The 18,270-nt window shown below is 49.2% G+C and overlaps 1 protein-coding gene across 4 annotated transcripts in view; it reads right to left on the bottom strand.

Moving 5' to 3' along the window:
* TTC7B (tetratricopeptide repeat domain 7B) overlaps positions 1-18,270 on the bottom strand; it is a 276,351-nt gene that overhangs the window by 243,056 nt on the left and 15,025 nt on the right. For 3 of the 4 annotated variants that reach the window (XM_015144366.3, XM_028851745.2, XM_028851741.2), the window contains exons 2-3: positions 7,553-7,707; positions 2,195-2,363 (exon numbers count right to left, since the gene is read on the bottom strand). In XM_015144366.3, the coding sequence (XP_014999852.2) occupies positions 2,195-2,363; positions 7,553-7,707 (324 nt within the window). Of the gene's footprint in view, positions 1-2,194; positions 2,364-7,552; positions 7,708-18,270 lie in introns of those variants that run through there. The other variant, XM_077941610.1, reaches the window with a different exon arrangement.

The raw sequence follows: 18,270 nt of genomic DNA on the forward strand, positions 1-18,270 counted from the left end.
GGATGTGGGCTCTGGGTACTGGGCAGGCCCCAAAGCCACCTCCCACCCCCAAATAGCAAGCCAACTCCTGGTTCCACCCACCAGCCCCAGGGCAGTTGGGCAGGTGGAAATTGCCAGATGATGCTTTGCTCTCCTTCCGGAATACTGTTGCTGGCCACACACACACACAGCTCCTGATGCACGTGAGGTAGCTGGGTGAGCACCAGGGAGAGAAGAACGTGGCTGTGTGGCACAGACCCCAGCATTCCCTACAGCTCAGACAGATGCAAACAAAGCCAAACGCTGTCAGGACCCCAGAGGCAGCCTCAAAGGGGCGTGCCCATTAAACTGCCAGAGTGCCCTGTCAAGAGCAACGGCATTATTTCCGAGCCCACGGGGATGTTTAGAATTAGAGGAGCCTGGCGGTACTCAAGGGTCCCCAGGGAACTGGGTGAATACATCATTCCCATCACAAAGCTCTCAACAAGTGTGCCCCGGGCTGGGTCTTTGTTCAACATTGCATAAGACAACTGAGTCAGACAGGCTGGACTACCTGTAGCCCCCTCATCTCAGCCAGAAAGTGCTGGCAGCACACAATGGCCAGCTCATGACTGTGCTGGGGGGACAAGCCACCCAGGGCCCTGGCCTCTGCCAGCCACAGTCAGTCACGGTACTTGGTTTGAACAGCAGATGGCCAGAAGGACAGGAGCCACTCCAGATAGTCCACTTCTTGCCATGGCCTTAAGAAGTCCCATTCAAAGTGTCCTCTTGCTCTAGAAAGCCTTCCTGGCCCTGCTGGCCTGAAGTGACCTCCCCATATTACCCATCCCTAGCTTTTACCATTTGCTGCCCTGTTTGGGGTTGAGGTTTTATTTTTATTTTTTAAATTTTTTTGAGATGGAGTCTCGCTCTTGTCACCCAGGCTGGAGTGCAATGGCGTGATCTCGGCTCACTGCAATCTCTGTCTCCCGGGTTCAAGCAATTCTCCTGCCTCAGCCTCCTGAGTAGCTGGGATTACAGGCGCCTGCCACCACACCCGGCTAATTTTTGTACTTTCAGTAGAGACGGGGTTTCGCCATGTTGGCCAGGCTGGTCTCGAACTCCTGACCTCAGGTGATCCTCCCACCTTGGCCTCCCAAAGTGCTGGGATTACAGGCGTGAGCTACCGCACCTGGTAGAGATTTTAAAATATCATTTATGCAGCATTTAGAACTTGCCAGGTACTACATTAAATGCTTTACATACACTATTTGGCTTAATCCTCCTAATAGCCCCATGAAGTCGGTGTGATTATGCCCATTATAGACTGAGGAAGCGGCAGTTTGGAACGGTCCCGTCGTCTGTGTGTCCTGTGCTTCCATACTTTTTCTTCCCATGAGACTGCATTATCTCACACTAGAGTGCAAACTGCTTCATGGCAGTGAGATATTTACGCGTTCTTCTTGTCCCTGAATAGGTACACAGTTAACTAAGAGAGGACTGATTGCTAGTGATTGTTGTGTGGCAACTGATTAGCCTTAATTAACCCAGAGGTGGCATTTATGAATAAAAACGTCATCAGCCATGTGGCCTACTGACCATATGATATGAATCCCTATATGCTGTGCAGGATTTTAATTACCAAGGCAGGCCCCCGCTGAAGTTGCATATTACTTATCAAGAAACTTTGCTGAAGCCAGGCACGGTGGCTCACGCCTGTAATCCCAACACTTTGGGAGGCTGAGGTGGGTGGATCACCTGGCGTCAGGAGTTCGAGACCAGCCTGACCAACATGGAGAAACCCCCTGTCTATTAAAAATACAAAATTAGCCGGGCATGGTGGCACATGCCTGTAATCCCAGCTACTCGGGAGGTTGAGGCAGGAGAATCACTTATACCCGGGAGGTGGAGGTTGCAGTGGGCCAAGATCGCACCATTGCACTCCAGCCTGGGCAACAAGAGCAAACCTCCATCTCAAAAAGAAAGAAAGAAAGAAACTTTGCTGAAATGTTTTTCCTTCATCCCCTTCAGTGACAGCTGATGGCCACTGGCTCGGAGGAACAAACCCCTGCTGGGCTTAGCATGACCCAGCACGTGCTGCAGGATGGCCCCAGCAGCCTTGCTGGGAGCTGCCAGGTTCATCACCAGCCAAGGGCCAGGGGTCAAACAGGCGGCTCCCAAGAGGCGCTGCTGGCTCCAGGGCATGGGATACTGTGTTAGAAGGCACGGGCCTCACCTTTGGTAGCATAGGCTTCTGCGATCACCCGCAGCCTGTAGGGCGGGGCAGCTGTCAGCGGCAGGTCGTCCAGGCCCACCCGGGCATAAATGTTCAGAGCTTCTTTATAATCACCTTCCACATAATTCAACTTGGCCATGATCAGATTGGATTCTTGTAGGAATTCTGACTAGAAGGGAAAGGAGAGAAAGAAAAGCATTTTCCTACAATATCAGGCATGATGCTCCCTCGGAGCCCAGCCAGCTGCCGCCGTAAAACCCCACAGCTCCCCGCACAAGAGTTTGGACGTGAATGTTCTGAGCAATGTTATCCACAATAGCCAAACAGTGGAAACAACCCAAATGTCCACCAAAACGTGGGCTAGCCATAAAATGGAATATTACTCAGTTGTAGTAAAGAATGAAGTACTGTTATGTGCTACAACATAGACGAACCCCAAAAACATGATGCCAAGTGAAAAATCCAGTCACAAAAAATATGTATGGAAGCATACATATGCTTCCATGTGTATGAGATGTCCAGGATAGTCAAATCTACAGTCAGAAAATAGATTCGTCTTGGCTAGGAATGGGAGGTGGCTGCTAATGACGATGGGTTTCTTTGGAAGGTGATGAAAATGTTCTAGAATTGATTGTGGTGATGGTTGCACAACTTCATGAATATACTAAAAATCGCTGAAGTGGACACTCTGAATGGGTGAGTTGTATGGTATGTGAATTACACTTCAAGAAAGCTGTTGCAAAAACCAAACCAAAACCAAACCCTGCGGCTCCCCTCACCAGGCCCATGGCTGGGTGGGCCGGCTGGGCCAAGGAAGGAAGGAATGCTTCATAAGTTAAACATACAAGCACCTGTCTCAGAAAAGAAGCGGCCCAGACATCCTGGTGGGCCGGCCATGGCAGTGGAGATGCACCACAACCCTGTAACCCAAATCATCAAGGAGGGCCTTCCCAAATGGATGTGAAGATTAGGACTTGCTTGCTTTCCAGGGCGAAGTTTCTCACTGAGCCACTGAAGTTTCTAAACTGAGGTGACCTGGTACCCTCCCCAGAGGCTGAAGGCTGGAAGTTCTCTGTGGGCCCCCCTTCCTCCCAGTCAGCGAGGCTGACCTGGCCAGTCCCCCACTCCCCAAAGCCTCATCATTACCCTTCTTCCCGACCCGTCCCCTAGCACCTAGGGAGAGAACAGGCCACCCTGCCACCTATATAAGGAAACAGATTTATCTTCCTTGGCCAGACCTTCTCCTCAGAGCCCAAGCGGTTCAAAGCTGAGGTTTTTGCTTACGGAAGCACACCATGAAACCACACTATTTATACTGTAACCTAGAGCTTTGATGGGTGGACAACAAGGCCAGGTAGCCAGCTACAGCGTGTTACAGCAGCTATCTCAGCCAACGTGGTCAGCTTCCAGGCATTTCTTGGAAGAGAGAGGGACATCAGGCAGCATTGGAAAGGATGGTGGAGTGGGCAAGGAGGACTGATAGGAGCAAAGGTGTTTATGGGGGGCCCAAGGGAGAGGCACCAGAGGAATTAGAATTACATCTGGAGACGGAGAAATCAAAACAGACTCAGAAAAGAGAAAAAAAGCATCCAGGCCGCGTGCGGTGGCTCACACCTATAATCCCAGCACTTTGGGAGGCTGAGGCAGGCAGATCATTTGATGCCAGAAGTCCGTGACCAGCCTGGCCAACATGGTGAAACCCCATCTCTACTAAAAATACAAACATTAGTGGTGCGTGGTGGTGCACACCTGTAATCCCAGCTACTCAGGAGGCTGAGGCACAAGAATCGCTTGAACCCGGGAGGCAGAGGATGCAGTGAGCCGAGATCATGCCACTGCACTCCAGCCTGGATGACAGAGCGAGACTCTGTCTCAAAAAAAAAAAGCATCCACCACAGGGGTTCTCCACCCGGGTGGGGGACGGGCCAGGCTTGGGTATTTTGAACACATTTCCTAGGACATTCTGGGAAGTCTTTCCTCCTTCCCCAAGCTTCCAGCCTCTGAGAACCGCTGGATTAAAGGCGAATTGAAGGAGGAGGGGGAAATGAGAAGTTAGCATTAATGGATACATCACAAGAGGTTCAGTTTGGGAAGATGAGCCTGGAGATGGAGGGTGGTGACAATGATAACATACTTAATGCTACTATACTGTACACTTACAAAGAGCTATAACGTTAGGTTGTATGTTATGTATATTTTACCAAAGGGGGAAAAAAAACGAAAGCAAACTGGAGGGCCAGGCGGAGAAAAAGCTTGAAGAAAATTGCAAGCCTAGAGGCACAGTTTGGACACTGGGAGAGCCTCCTTGGGGGAGTCCAATCTGCACCCAAGCACAGGAAACGGCTTGGCCAGGGTGCCTCGGCTGCTGGGGCAGTGGGAGAACAACCCTAACACGGTGTCAGGGGCCACCTTGCTCACAATAAGGACCATTTTCTTGCCTTGAATCAGAAGCCAGATGTCCTGACTCCTCGTCCAGGACTCTTTCCGTCCCACCTGGCTGGCTCTGGTCTTCCCAGCCTCAATTCACTTAAGACAAGCTGGACTTAAGCTCAAGGAAAGAGAAAGTTTCACATTAGTCAGTGTGAGTAGGACAGCACACCCATGCAAAAGATGTGTGGCTTTGGAACATTCTTTACAAGATGGAGGAAGGTGAAAAACAGCAATGGGAGAAAAAAACTCTCTAGGTAGCAACTAATAACATAGCAAGAAATGATGTGTATCTAGTGCTATACAGCTTTGAAAGAATTTCTCCATTTGAGCCTCAAAACAATCCTGGGCTAAGTAGGCCTGCAGCTGAGAAACATGAAGCTCAGAGAGGTTAAGTAACATCCCAAAATCACACAGCCTATAAATCCAGAACTGGACTCAGACTCAAGAATTTTTACTTGAATTAAATTCAACAGCTTCGTGCAGTGGCCCAGGCCTGTAATCCCAGCACTTTCGGAGGGATTACAGGCCGACGTAGGCAGATCACCTAAGGTCAGGAGTTCGAGACCAGCCTGGCCAACATGGTGAAACCCCGTCTCTACTAAAAACACAAAAATTAGCCAGGTGTGGCGGCACACACCTGTAGTCATAGCTACTCGGGAGGCTGAGGCAGAAGAATTGCTTGAACCTGGGAGGTGGAGGTTGCAGTAAGCTGAGATGGCATCTGGGCGACAGAACAACATTCTGTCTCAAAAAATAAATAAATAAATACTAAAATAAATTCAATGTGCTTACTACCACATGGCGTTGTAGAGGATGGAAAGCAAAACCTATCAACACCTGGTGAAATGAAAGGTGAATTTTTCAACATGAAGTTGGGGGGCGGGTAGACGGGGGAAAGAAATGAGCCAGATATCTCCCCTCACACCTCCCAGCAGGACACTTGAGTCTGGCTGGCCATCACTGTGAGCTGCGGCCCATGTGCCTGCTGTCCCTTCACCGTCTCCTGCTGATCAAGACCTACTACCTGTGTCCCCAGATCAAGACCTACCCCTGTGTCCACCTATGTCATCATGTCATTGGTTAAGAACATATGAGATGAGGCCGGGCGTGGTGGCTCATACCTGTAATCCCAGCACTTTGGGAGGCCAGGGTGGGCAGATCACAAGGTGAGGAGATGGAGACCATCCTGGCTAACACGGTGAAACCCCGTCTCTACTAAAAATACAAAAAATTAGCCGGGTGTGGTGGTGGGTGCCTGTAGTCCCAGCTACTCGGGAGGCGGAGGCAGGAGAATGGCGTGAACCCGGGAGGCGGAGCTCGCAGTGAGCCGAGATCCGGCCACTGCACTCCAGCCTGGGCGACAGAGCGAGACTCCGTCTCAAAAAAAAACAACATATGAGATGGAGACAGGGTTTCGCCATGTTGGCCAGGCTGGTATTGAACTCCTAGCCTCAAGTGATCTGCCACACACCAAAGTGTGGCATGGTCCTTACAGAGAAACTGAATGGGGAAAGAGAAGACCTGGTTTTTGAAGCCCAAATGCAGCAGGGAGTCCTTAAGTACCTGGGATCCCTACGCTGAGGCGACCTCTCCGGCCACCCCCTGGGGGCCTGGGGCGGGGTCCCTATGTTGAGGTGACACTCTCCAGCCACCTCCTAGCAGCCTGGAGCTGTGTCCCGTGCAGACAACATACACAGAGACCATTTTGAAAGCAGCTCTCTATCAGGGTTTCCAAAAGCCTGTTGCTGCACAACTGACCAACACCAATATTAACTTACTCAAAGGTTGCCCAGGCCCTCCACTGCAACAGGGCCAAGGAGGTGGCCGATGACCAAGAGGAGGAACAGCTCAAATTGAAAGCTCACAGGCTTAGAACATGCAGGAGCCGGGAAGGTCCAAGCTCACCCCTTTAAGAGCCCACCCCATTCAAACCTAAAGGAACTGAGCTGCAGAGAGGCAAGTAACCTCCCTGGAGTCACACAGCAAGTCGGGAGCAGGCTTGAGTTTGCAGTACAGATATGAAAGGTAAAGGCAAAGAAAGCATGGCTTCCCATGGGAAAGCATGCACACGCAAACAAGAACAAAGACCAAACACGGAGCCTCACAGGATTCCAAGACAGGAAGAGAAGAAAAATGAGAAAGAAGTCATCAAAGTTAAGAGGAAACAGAAGTCAGAGTTCCAGAAGTTCACCAAAGACTGTCCTCAGTGGGAAATACATCCTGGGGAAGAGGGGCAGGATGGAGCAGGCCACAGACAGCCATCTGAACTAGGGGAAGTGTCTAGAGCCAGGGGAGTGTGAGCCACCCAGGGGGCAGAAGGGCAGGGCGGGAAGAGGAGATGACCCCCATGAAAAGCAAAAGGAACTGAATGAGGAGTCCCAGAAGAAAGGAAGGAAAGCCACGTGAGAGGGAAAGGAAACCTGGGTGCAATGAGACCAGAAACAGAATGGACACATGGGGGCAGCGCCTAAGATTCCCTGTGCCAGAGGGTGAGGGTCTTTGCTGAGATGCGGGGAAGTTCCTGGCCGCCTCCCACCCGTGACGCCAGGCCTGCTGGCACCAGTATGGAACCTCCCACAGCTCTGCGCCACAGTGGCTTGTTACACTGATGAGCAGGAAGCTGTGCGCTGAGCACCCCTTCTGATTAACTCCTCTCTGTTCTAGAACTGGGTAACATGTCAGGTTAAGCTCTGGGTTATATTGGATAGCTTTAGTTCAAGCATCTGAGAGATAAGTGGCATTGTGCACATGGCGTGTCATTGAAGACTCTTATTAGAGAGACCCTGTTGGCCCAGAAGCCCCCGCAGTGGTCAACCATCCTAGAGACTGGCACATCCACCCAACTGGGAGCTGGCCCGCTTCTAAGAAGATAAGCCACGGCGGTGTGCAGGTGAAGAAGTGTCGCCTCAGCCCAGAGGCCCATGGTACCTTAAGGTTCCCTCGGTCCAGGGCGGCGGTCAGATGCTTGCGGACCTCAGTCAGCTGGGGCTTGGGGCCTCGGGGACTGGCCCCCTGCCTCAGAGGGTGTTCCTTCAGGTACTGCTCCAGCTTCGACTCCCCGAGGAGAAGTTCTGCCATGTCATCTACAAAAACAAAGGGAGAAGCCAAACAAAGTGAGAACAAAGTGGGAGCAAGGAATGCATGTAGGAACCCCCTCCAACTCAAAGGACTCCAGAACCACCACACCCCGAGGCTCCAGGCCCCCAGCAAGGCCCTTCTGGAACATCATAGCCTTCACAGGGTCTAAGTGGACACCACCTCATAGTGAATTCAGTTCATTTAAAGAATGTTCCAGTAGCATGTACTCAAATAGGTGCTGACTCAAGCACTCAGTCGTTTCTTTGCCAGTAGATACTTTTTTTTTTTTTTTGGAGACGGAGTTTTGCTCTTGTTGCTCAGGCTGGAGTGCAGTGGCGCAATCTCAGCTCACCGCAACCTCCATCTCCCAGGTTCAGGTGATTCTCCTGCCTCAGCCTCCCAAGTAGCTGGGATTACAGGCACATGCCATCACGCCCGGCTAACTTTTTGTATTTTTAGTAGAAACAGGGTTTCACCATGTTAGCCAGGCTGGTCTCAAACTCCTAACCTCAGGTGATCCGCCCACCTCAAGCTCCGAAAGTGCTGGGATTACCGGGATGACCACCGTGCCTGGCTGCCAGTAGATACATATTTACATGGGGAGAGCTCAAGTTCAGTAGGAAAAAAACAAAGGTGGCTTATGAGGTATTCACTATGATCTTTATAAAACACACACAAACCCCAGTGTTATGTATTTTCAGGAGAGGCGCGATGAAATCCCCAGCTCTTTGCTGCGTTCTATGGAGCTGGTGGAATGTCTGTACAGCCGGATCTTAAAATGAGTCTGTGTCAAAATGACCTGAACACAAGTCTGTATTCTTGCAGAGTAACAGAGTGTTCATCTGCTTCTGTCTAAAAGTCATAACTATACAGATACCTGGGAATGCTTGCATGAAGCTTTGACTCCTGACAGCATATTACTTATGGTTATAACTTGCTGATGTCTGTATTGGCTTAATTTGAATGAAAAGTTCACTCCAGGAGCAGCTCTTTGGAATCCACACCAACCCCCAGACTGTTCTGAATAAACCCAGAACAACTCATATACCAGCCTAAGCATGGTCTATTTTTCTGGGATGGGACAGAACATACTTGTATTAAAATATAAAATCAGTTTTAAAAGGTCTGGAAGGACATATCTTAAGCCCATGATAGTAGTTACAGCTGGGGTGCTGGGGAGGGGACCTCAACTGGGGTTGGTGGCAAGAATGGACTTTCGCTTTGTCTTTAACATCCTGGTCCTAAAAAGAATAGATTTACCTATTACATATGCAATTTAAAATTAATTCAAAAAGCCATCACTGAAGACCCCCTAAGATTCCGGGTGGTAAGTCCACCAAAGGCCAAGAGCTAAAACAAAGGCCTTTTCCACATGTTCTGAGCAATTGGCCCAAAACTGCTGAATCTATAGGTCTTAGCAGTGCTCTGTCTATGTACTGGGAAGCCTAAAATAACCTTTTAGAGATGAGACCTAGAGTCCTGGCGGAGTCAAGAAACACGAAAACAGGGCTGAGTTCAGTTACTGAACTCAAGAACTCATTAGACGCCCAAGAAGAAAAAGCAAATCTGGCCAGGTGTGGTGGCTTATGCCTGTAATCCCAACACTTTGGGAGGCTGAGGCGGGGGGATCACCTGAGGTCAGGAGTTTGAGACCAGCCTGGCCAATGTGGTGAAACCCTGTATCTACTAAAAATACAAAAAAATTAGCCAGGCATGGCGGTGTGCACCTGTAATCCCAGCTACTAGGGAGGCTGAGGCAAGAGAATCACTTGAACCCGGGAGTGAAATTTGCAGTGAGCCGAGATCGCACCACTGCACTCTAGCCTGGGCGACAGAGCGGGACTCTGACTCAAAAAAAAGAGGAAATCAGGCAAGGCCACAGCAGCGTCCAACGCCAGAAGACAATGAAGTGGTGCATACAGAGTGCACTGGGGTACAAAGTGCGACCCCAGTGCGTGGGGCCGGTCCAGACACCAGCCAGACACAAAGGCAACAAGCAGCCTCCTCCCAGACACACAAGCCCTTCTCTAGAAATGAAACCCAGCTCATAAAGAAACCTAGGACTCAGGAACGAAGGACATGGAGGCAAAGGCCTGAGTGTTTCTTACAGAATACTAAATGCCCACAAGAATTAGAGGCACAGAACAGAATATGAATGTTAGAAAGCAATGCATTGCAAAAACAATCATATATCAGAAATTGGGAGGAGCTTCAGAGTGCCATGCCTTTATCTTTCAAAACACTGTACCATGTGCTTTAAAAAAAAAAAAAATCTAATCTTTTACTATTTTTCAAATATTTGTTTAAATTTTAGTGAACTCTCAGGAAATAATGAAGAACCATTTATTTAGAGCTCAAAATTCCTTTAGGCAGGGTGTGGTGGCTCACACGTATAATCCCAGCACTTTGGGAGGCCAAAGCGGGCAGATCACGAGGTCAAGAGATTGTGACCATCCTGGCAACCATGGTGAAACCCCGTCTCTACTAAAAATACAAAAATTAGCCAGGCCTGGTGGTGGGCGCCTGTAATCCCAGCTACTCGGGAAGCTGAGGCAGGAGAATGGCATGAACCTGGGAGGCGGAGGTAGCAGTGAGCCGAGATCGTGCCACTGCACTGCAGCCTAGCGACAGAGCGAGACTCCGTCTCAAAAAAAAAAAAAAAAAATCCTCTAAATTCATTTTCATTTCTTTTTTCCCTTTAATATTTATTAATAAAATTATTAATACTATAATAATAGACCAGTGCTGTTCAATAGAAATATATGCAAGCCACATATATAATTTAAAATTTTTGTTGTTTTGTTTTGTTTTGAGACAGTTTCGTTCTTGTTGCCCAGGCTGGAGTGCAATGGCGCGATCTCGGCTCACTGCAAACTTCGCCTGAGTTCAAGCAGTTCTCCTGCCTCAGTCTCAGACTAGCTGGGATTACAGGCACCCACCATCATGCCCAGCTAATTTTGCATTTTTAGCAGAGATGGAGTTTTGCCATGTTGGCCAGGCTGGTCTTGAACTCCTGGACCTCAGGTGATCCGCCCATCTCGGCTTCCCAAAGTGCTGGGATTACAGGCATGAGCCACTAAGCCTGGCCTTAATTTATAAATTGTAAATTTATAAATTATAAATTGTAATAGCCATATTAAAAAAGGAAAAGAAGACAGGACTCAGTGGCTCTCAACACTTTAGGAGGCCTAGATAGGCAGATCGTTTGAGACCAGCCTGGGCAACATCGCAAGAAAAAAAAAAAAGGTGGAATTAATTTAATTCACAGATTTTATTTAACTAAATATAACCAAAATACTATCAGGTCGGCCAGGCACAGTGGCTCATGCCTGTAATCCCAGCACTTTGGGAGGCCAAGGCAGGTGGATCATGAGGTCAGGAGATCGAGACCATCCTGGCCTACATGGTGAAACCCCATCCCTACTAAAAGTACAAAAAATTAGCCAGGCGTGGTGGTGGGCACCTGTAGTCCCAGCTACTCGGGAGCCTGAGGCAGGAGAACGGCATGAACCCGGGAGGCGGAGCTTGCAGTGAGCCAAGATCACGCCACTGCACCCCAGCCTGGGCGACAGAGCGAGACTCCTTCTCAAAAAAAAAAAAAAAAAAAAATACTATCAGGTCAACATGCAATCAATATTTTTAAAATACTAATGAGATCTTACATTCCTTTTTCATATTAAGTTTTCCAAATCTTGTGTATATTTTACACTCACAGCACATATCAGCTCTAACCTGTACATTTCAAGTGGTCAATAGCTACATGTAGCTAGTAGCTATCATACTGGACAGCAATATGATCACTGTTTATAGAAGTACGTCTAAATATCTACCTTCATATCTGTCTATGTCCCTACAAAGATGTCTAAAACGATTATCACTTAATGTAAACAACAGGAATTTCTGAATGATAGGATTTGGGATAATTTTTAAATTCTCATCTTTGTGGTTTAAATTATTTACATTGAGCAAAATCCTTTTATATCACTTTTAGAAAAAAAAAAAAAACAAGTAACTCTTCTTTAAAAACTGGAAGTATATATACCAGGATATTAATAGTGGTTATTTCTGAGTGGTAAGATTGTCCATCTATGTGGAACTTCTTTTTTGTATATTTTAAAATTCCAAAAAATAAAATTATATAGAACTTGGGATTCAGAGTCCTAGATTTAAACCCGAGTTTGTCACTCGGTGACTTTGGCCCAGTGATTTAACCTCATGAATTCTGGGAAGCAATTCCAAGAAAGTGCCTCTTTTGGTCTGAATGGAGGACCCCTCTCTCCCCGCCCCTCCTCACAACCCCACCTCTCCTCACCTCCCTGCCACAGGGACCCTGCATCTGAAAATGGCTCCTCTGGGCAGAATCTCCAAGCCAGGGAGCAGAAACAATGGGAGATCAGGACCCCTGCTACCTATTCTAGCTGTGGGGGCACGTGACTAACCCTCTCAGAGCCCCAATTCCATTGACAGACTGTGGGCTACAGCTACCGAGTTCTCAGCGGGAAAACTCTATGGCCCAGAGTGAACACACCTCCCAGCTGGGCCTGAAAGGATGAGTAGGACCTGGGCCGGCAGAGTAGAGGGAAGGGCAGACCAGGCTGAAGGAACAGCACAGCCAAAGCCACAGCACACAGTCCAGGAAAGCAGAGACAGCCAAATGGCAGGGGAATTGGATGTGGGTAGAAAGCTGGAGACTCAAGCTGGGATCAGAACGCCCAGACGCCAATGCTTCCCCTCCCAGCCTGCCGACTCAGCACCCCCGCCACAGCAAGACATCCAAAGCCCTCAGCAATGAAAGACAGGTCCTGGCCCAGGGTCACATGTGCCACCCCTTTGGAATGCTCGGCATCCTGAGGACACCACTCACCACTACTTAGTAAACACCTACTAATATTCCAAGCACTGCCGACCTCTCCTCCAGGTGCCCCATCCCAAACCACCTCTAGCAGCCCCAGGAACCCTGAGCACCATGGGTGTTTATCAATCTGTCTGCCCCTTCTAGACTGTAAGGACGAGGCCTAAAGGAAGAACCTGTGTGTTGTGCACAACATCTGACACAGAGTCCACGCTCAATAAATGGTGAATTAGTCAGATGATGGGGAAGGCATCTGCATCCTCCCTGCAGTTAGGGCGGTCACTGCCTGTGGCAGAGTCTGCTTGTTGTCCCAGAATATTCACTCTCCCTTTCTTCCTTTAGTATTAAAATTCCCACGTTTTATCAGGGCACGTGGCTGTCCAGCTAAAGACTACACTTCCAAGGCTCCCTGGTGGCGACATGCTGCCACGTGACTACATGATGACAATGGGACGGGAGCAGAGGTGTTGCACACAGCTTCTGGGCTCGGCCTTTAGAGGGAATGGGCTTGCCGGCCAGTCCCTGTTCACCCTCCCCCACAGGCTGGACCATGGCAGTGCTGATGGAAAATGCCAGCCCATCTGAGACCACAAGCTAGAAGCTACCTATTGAGGATAAGCAGAGCAGAGCAGCACCACACAAGGAGGCTTACTAGATCCCCAACACCAGGAGCTGCCACCGAGCCCCCAACTGCTTACGGTCAATTAATCATATGAGAGTGAAACAATGAACTATCCTGTTCTACTTGCTAAGTCACTGTGATTCTGACCTTTACCAAGATCTCCCAAACAAGAAACCAGCTTCAGGCTGAGAACTCCTATCTGGTAACACCCCACCAACTTCAAGTCCTCAAGTTTACTGGTCTCCAAACAGAATTCCTGGAACCCAATGAGGGCCTTTGCAGAATCCCCAGACCCTGCACTTCTCCTGCTGCTTTGGTTTTACACCCCAGGCTTGCCAAATTTTGATTTAAACAATGGGTTTCATAGTTGCAGAGAGGTGTAAAAACTGCTACCCAAGTGCTATGCAGGATTCAGGGCCTTTGTGTTTCTCTGATCTCCTGATGCTGGGGGAATGCACCAGAGTCATGATGCCAAGATGTGGAAAGTGCTCAGTTCCATCAGCAGCAGCTGGGGGCAGGCTGCGGTGGCCCATGCCTGTAATCCCAGCACTTTGGGAGGCCAAGACAGGCGGATTGCTTGAGGTCAGGAGTTCAAGACCAGCCTGGTCAATATGGAGAAACCCTGTCTCTATAAAAAATACAAAAATTAGCCAGGCATGGGGGTGCACGCCTGTAATTCCAGCTACTCGGGAGGCTGAGGCAGGAGAATCACTTAAAACTGGGACACAGAGGTTGCAGTGAGCCGAGATTGTGCCACTGCACTCCAGCCTAGTCGACAGAGCAAGACTCCGTGTAAACAACAACAAAAGCAGCAACTGGGAGAGCACGGTGCAGGAAAATGTTCAATGGAGAAAAAAGTTTTTCCTCAGAATTAAGAGACACAGTCCCTTCCCTCATGATGCCCCAGTCTCTCAAGACCATTCAACACGATACAGGCTGTAATGAAGATGTGTATTGGATGGGGGTGGGAGAGGAGACAAAGCTTGCACCAAGAATGTCTCGAACTCCTGACCAAGCTGGTCTCGAACTCCTGACCACAGTGGCTCACGCTTGTAATCCCAACACTTTGGGGGGCCAAGGTGGGTGGATCATGAAGTCAGGAGTTCGAGACCAGCCTGGCCAATGTGGTGAAACCCCATCTCTACTAAAAAAAATACAAAAAGTATCTGGGCGTGGTGGCATACACCTGTTAATCCCAGCTACTCGGGAGGCTGAGGCAGGAGAATCACTTGAACCTGGGAGGCGGAGGTTGCAGTGAGCCGAGATTGCTCCACTGTACTCCAGCCTGGGCGACAGAGTGAGATTAGTCTAAAGAAAAAAAAAAGTCTCAGAATGACCTGAGTGAACTGCAGCCCCTCGTTTACTGGGCTTCCTGTAATCCTGAGTAACCCAGCATTTGCAGTACTTGTGATCCCCCTGCCTCCAGAATGCTAACAGGAAAACAGACACTGCTGTGTCATGCTGGTAGAGGTATAAATTAGCATAAGTGTCTCCAGGGGGCAATGTAGCAATTTCCATGAAGCAACTGATATACTCCCATACCAGCTGACCCAGAAATTCCAGTTTTAGGTAGCTATCCCATAGATATATGCACTCTTCAGCACAAAGACGTACAGATATGGATGTTTACTACATACAGCCCTACTGGTAATAGCAAAAGATAGGAAACAACCTACACGGTCCTTGACAGGAGACCTGTTCACTGAGTTATGGTGCACCCCATGCAGCAGGACGGCGCATCCATGAACACATGCAGCAAATCTCCATACCACTCCGCAGTGGCCTGGCTGCGTGAAAGGCCATGTCTTCATGCTTCCTGAATCCCATGCTTTGTGGCCTCTTGCACTGACCCTGGGCTTGGCCCCAGGGCTTGCTCTGACTGATGGAACAGTGGAAATGTTAATGCACGCAGAGGCTTAGAAAAGGGCTTACTCACTTCTTCCCTCTTGTTTCTCTGTGACCACCATGAGAACATGCCTAAGCCAGCCCGTTCCTAGCCCAGGCCAAACTGCTGAACAATAAAAGGCCTCATGGAGTAGAGCTGAGCTGTCTAGGCAAGGCTCCGTAAGCATAAGAGAGCCCAGCCAAGAGCAGCAAAGTCACCGGGCTGACCCACAGCTGGCCACCAATGCATGAGCGAGCCCTGGCAAGCCCAGAATCACGAGAAATAATACAAGGTGATTGTTTTAGGGCACTAAGCTTTGGGATGGTTTGTTATGCAGCAATAGCTAACAATCACAAAGAGAGTTGAAAAAAGCAAGATACAAAAGAGGGTATATGGTCACTATTGTGTGTAAAAAACAACAACAGGCCAGACGAGGTGGCTCACACCTGTAATCCCAACACTCACCTGAGGTCAGGAGTTCAAGACCAGCCTGGCCAACAAGGCAAAACCCCGTTTCTACTAAAAATACAAAAATTAGCTGGTATGGTGGCAGGCGCCTGTAATCCCAGCTACTCAGGAGGCTGAGGCAGGAGAACTGGTTGAATCTGGGAGGCAGAGGTTGCAGTGAGCCGAGATTGCACCACTGCACTCCAGTCTGGGCGACAGAGTGAGACTCCATCTCAAAAAAAAGAAAAAAAAAACCAATACCATGTTTTCTTATAAATGTGCAGATATTCAGAATACTTCCTAAAGGACCCCCTGGGGAGTCTTAAGAGTGGCTGTTCCTGGCCGGGCGCGGTGGCTCAAGCCTGTAATCCCAGCACTTTGGGAGGCCGAGACGGGCGGATCACGAGGTCAGGAGATCGAGACCATCCTGGGTAACACAGTGAAACCCCGTCTCTACTAAAAATAAAAAAACTTAGCCGGGCGAGGTGGCAGGCGCCTGTAGTCCCAGCTACTCGGGAGGCTGAGGCAGGAGAATGGCGTGAACCCGGGAGGCGGAGCTTGCAGTGAGCTGAGATCCGGCCACTGCACTCCAGCCTGGGTGACAGAGCGAGACTCCGTCTCAAAAAAAAAAAAAAAAAAAAAAAAAAAAAAAGAGTGGCTGTTCCTATGGAAAGGAGCAAGAGGCCATGGACACGATGTAGGAAGCTGTTTTCACCATGTACCCTGTAATTCCATTTGCATTACCAAGTACATTCATTACCTACACAAAACATGAACCAGATAATTTAAAAAGAACAAAGATGACCCATGTTACTGCGTGCTCTTGGTCTAGAGTGGCTACTCTGGCAGCCCCAGAGGGGTTCCCTGGCTCAATCCATCATCTCAGAGCCAAGGAAGGAGTTTTACATCTGCGATCACTACTGAGAGCCCGTCTCCCACTCTCCCTGGGCCTCTAGCCCCACGCACCCATGCTCCAGGTGCTCAGCATCTTTCCAAGGCCATGGCCATCTGACTTACCCAAGGGTGCTTGGACATGTCATGCCTCCCTCCCTTCTCCTGCCAAAATCCCAGGCATCCTTTAAGACACATTTCAGGTCAGCTTGGAGCAGCTTCCCTTGCTCCCTCAGCCTGGGCTATCAGGGTCCTGGTGGCACTTTGCACATCACCCCCATTCATTCAGCACCTGCCAGCACCAAGGACTTACAGCTATGAACAGGACCTCGTGGGTCTCTACCCTCAAGAAGCTTACACTCTAGACAGAGAAGACAAAGAGAGAAACCAGAAAAGGGCCAGACAGTGGTAAGAGCTGTGCAGAGAATTAAAAGAGGGTGACTGGTGCTACTGTGGACTGAGTGGTCAGATCAGGGAAAGACTCAAGGGCAGGGCATCCAGCTTCAATGAGGAGATGGAGTCAGTCATGCCCAGATCTGAGGGAAGAGCATTCCAGGAGATGGATAAGCTCCTGGAAAGGCCCTGAGCTGGGAACAGAGCTGGTGTGTTCCAGGAACAGCAAGAAGGCCCCTGTGGCTGGGGGGAAGGAAGGGCATTGGGGTGGAGATAGGCAGACGGGCAGGTAAGCGCAGACTGTGGCAAGGGGTCTGGCATTCATGTGAAGTGCAATTGAGAGTCTGAAGGTTTTTAAGCAGGGAGATGAAGTGCTCTGACTGAAGTTTTTAAAAGATGCCTCTGTCAGCCCTGTGGAGAACAGACCCAGGGCGGGGCTGGAGGCAAGGCTACAAATGGTTAGGAGGTGACTGTAGTAGTCAGGTGAGAGGTGGGCAGGACCAGGTGAGAAACACGCAGAAAGAGAGAAATAGACTGAGTGGGGACATCATTTGAAGGTGAAAGAAAACAAGACTTACTAATGGATTAAACTGGAGGTGTGGTAGACAGAATCACGGCCCCCAGAGATGTCCACATCCTCATCTCAAAGCCTGTGGATATGTTGTTTTGCATGGCAAAAGGGACTTTTGTAATTAAGATGTAATTAAGGATCTTGAGATAGGAGAATTATCCTGGATTATTTGGGTGGGCCCACTGGGTCCTTAGAAAAGGGAAGTTAGAAGGTCAGAGTCCAAGGAGATGTTAGGACGGAAGTAGGGAGAAAGACTAGAGGACACTAAACCTCTGGCTTTAAAGAAGCAGGAAGGTGACTGGGCACAACGGCTCATACCTATAATCCCAGAACTTTGGGAGGCTGAGGCAGGAGGATTGCTTGTGCCCGGAAGTTTGAGACCAGGCTAGGCAACATAGTGAGACCTTGTCTCTATAAAAATTTTTAAAATTAGCTAGGCTTGGTGGTGCACGCCTTGTAGTCCAAGCTACTAGGGAGGCTGAGGCAGGAGGATCACTGGAGCCTGGGAGGTTGAGGCTGCAGTGAGCCATGATCACACCACTGCACTCCAGCTTGGAAGACAGAGCAAGACCCTATCAAAAAAAAAAAAAGATGGCACTATGCAGCGTCGGTGACCTCTAGAAGCTGGAAAAGGCACAATACAGGTCCTCCCCAAGAATCCCCGGAAGGAACGCAAAACCACTGACACCTGAAGTTAGCCCATTTCTGGCTGTGACCTCCAGAACGCTGAGAGAAGACATGTGCATTGTCTGCAGCCAGCAAATGAGTGATAATTTGTTACAGCAGTCACAGGAAACAAGCACACAGGATGAGGAAAGGAGAGGGGTTGAAGATAAATCCTTGATTTGAGATAGCACAATGGAGCAGAGAGTGGTGAAATGTTACCATTTACTGAGGTGAGGAGGAA

The sequence above is a fragment of the Macaca mulatta genome, chromosome 7 (assembly GCF_049350105.2).
Source record: "Macaca mulatta isolate MMU2019108-1 chromosome 7, T2T-MMU8v2.0, whole genome shotgun sequence".
Taxonomy (NCBI): domain Eukaryota; kingdom Metazoa; phylum Chordata; class Mammalia; order Primates; family Cercopithecidae; genus Macaca; species Macaca mulatta.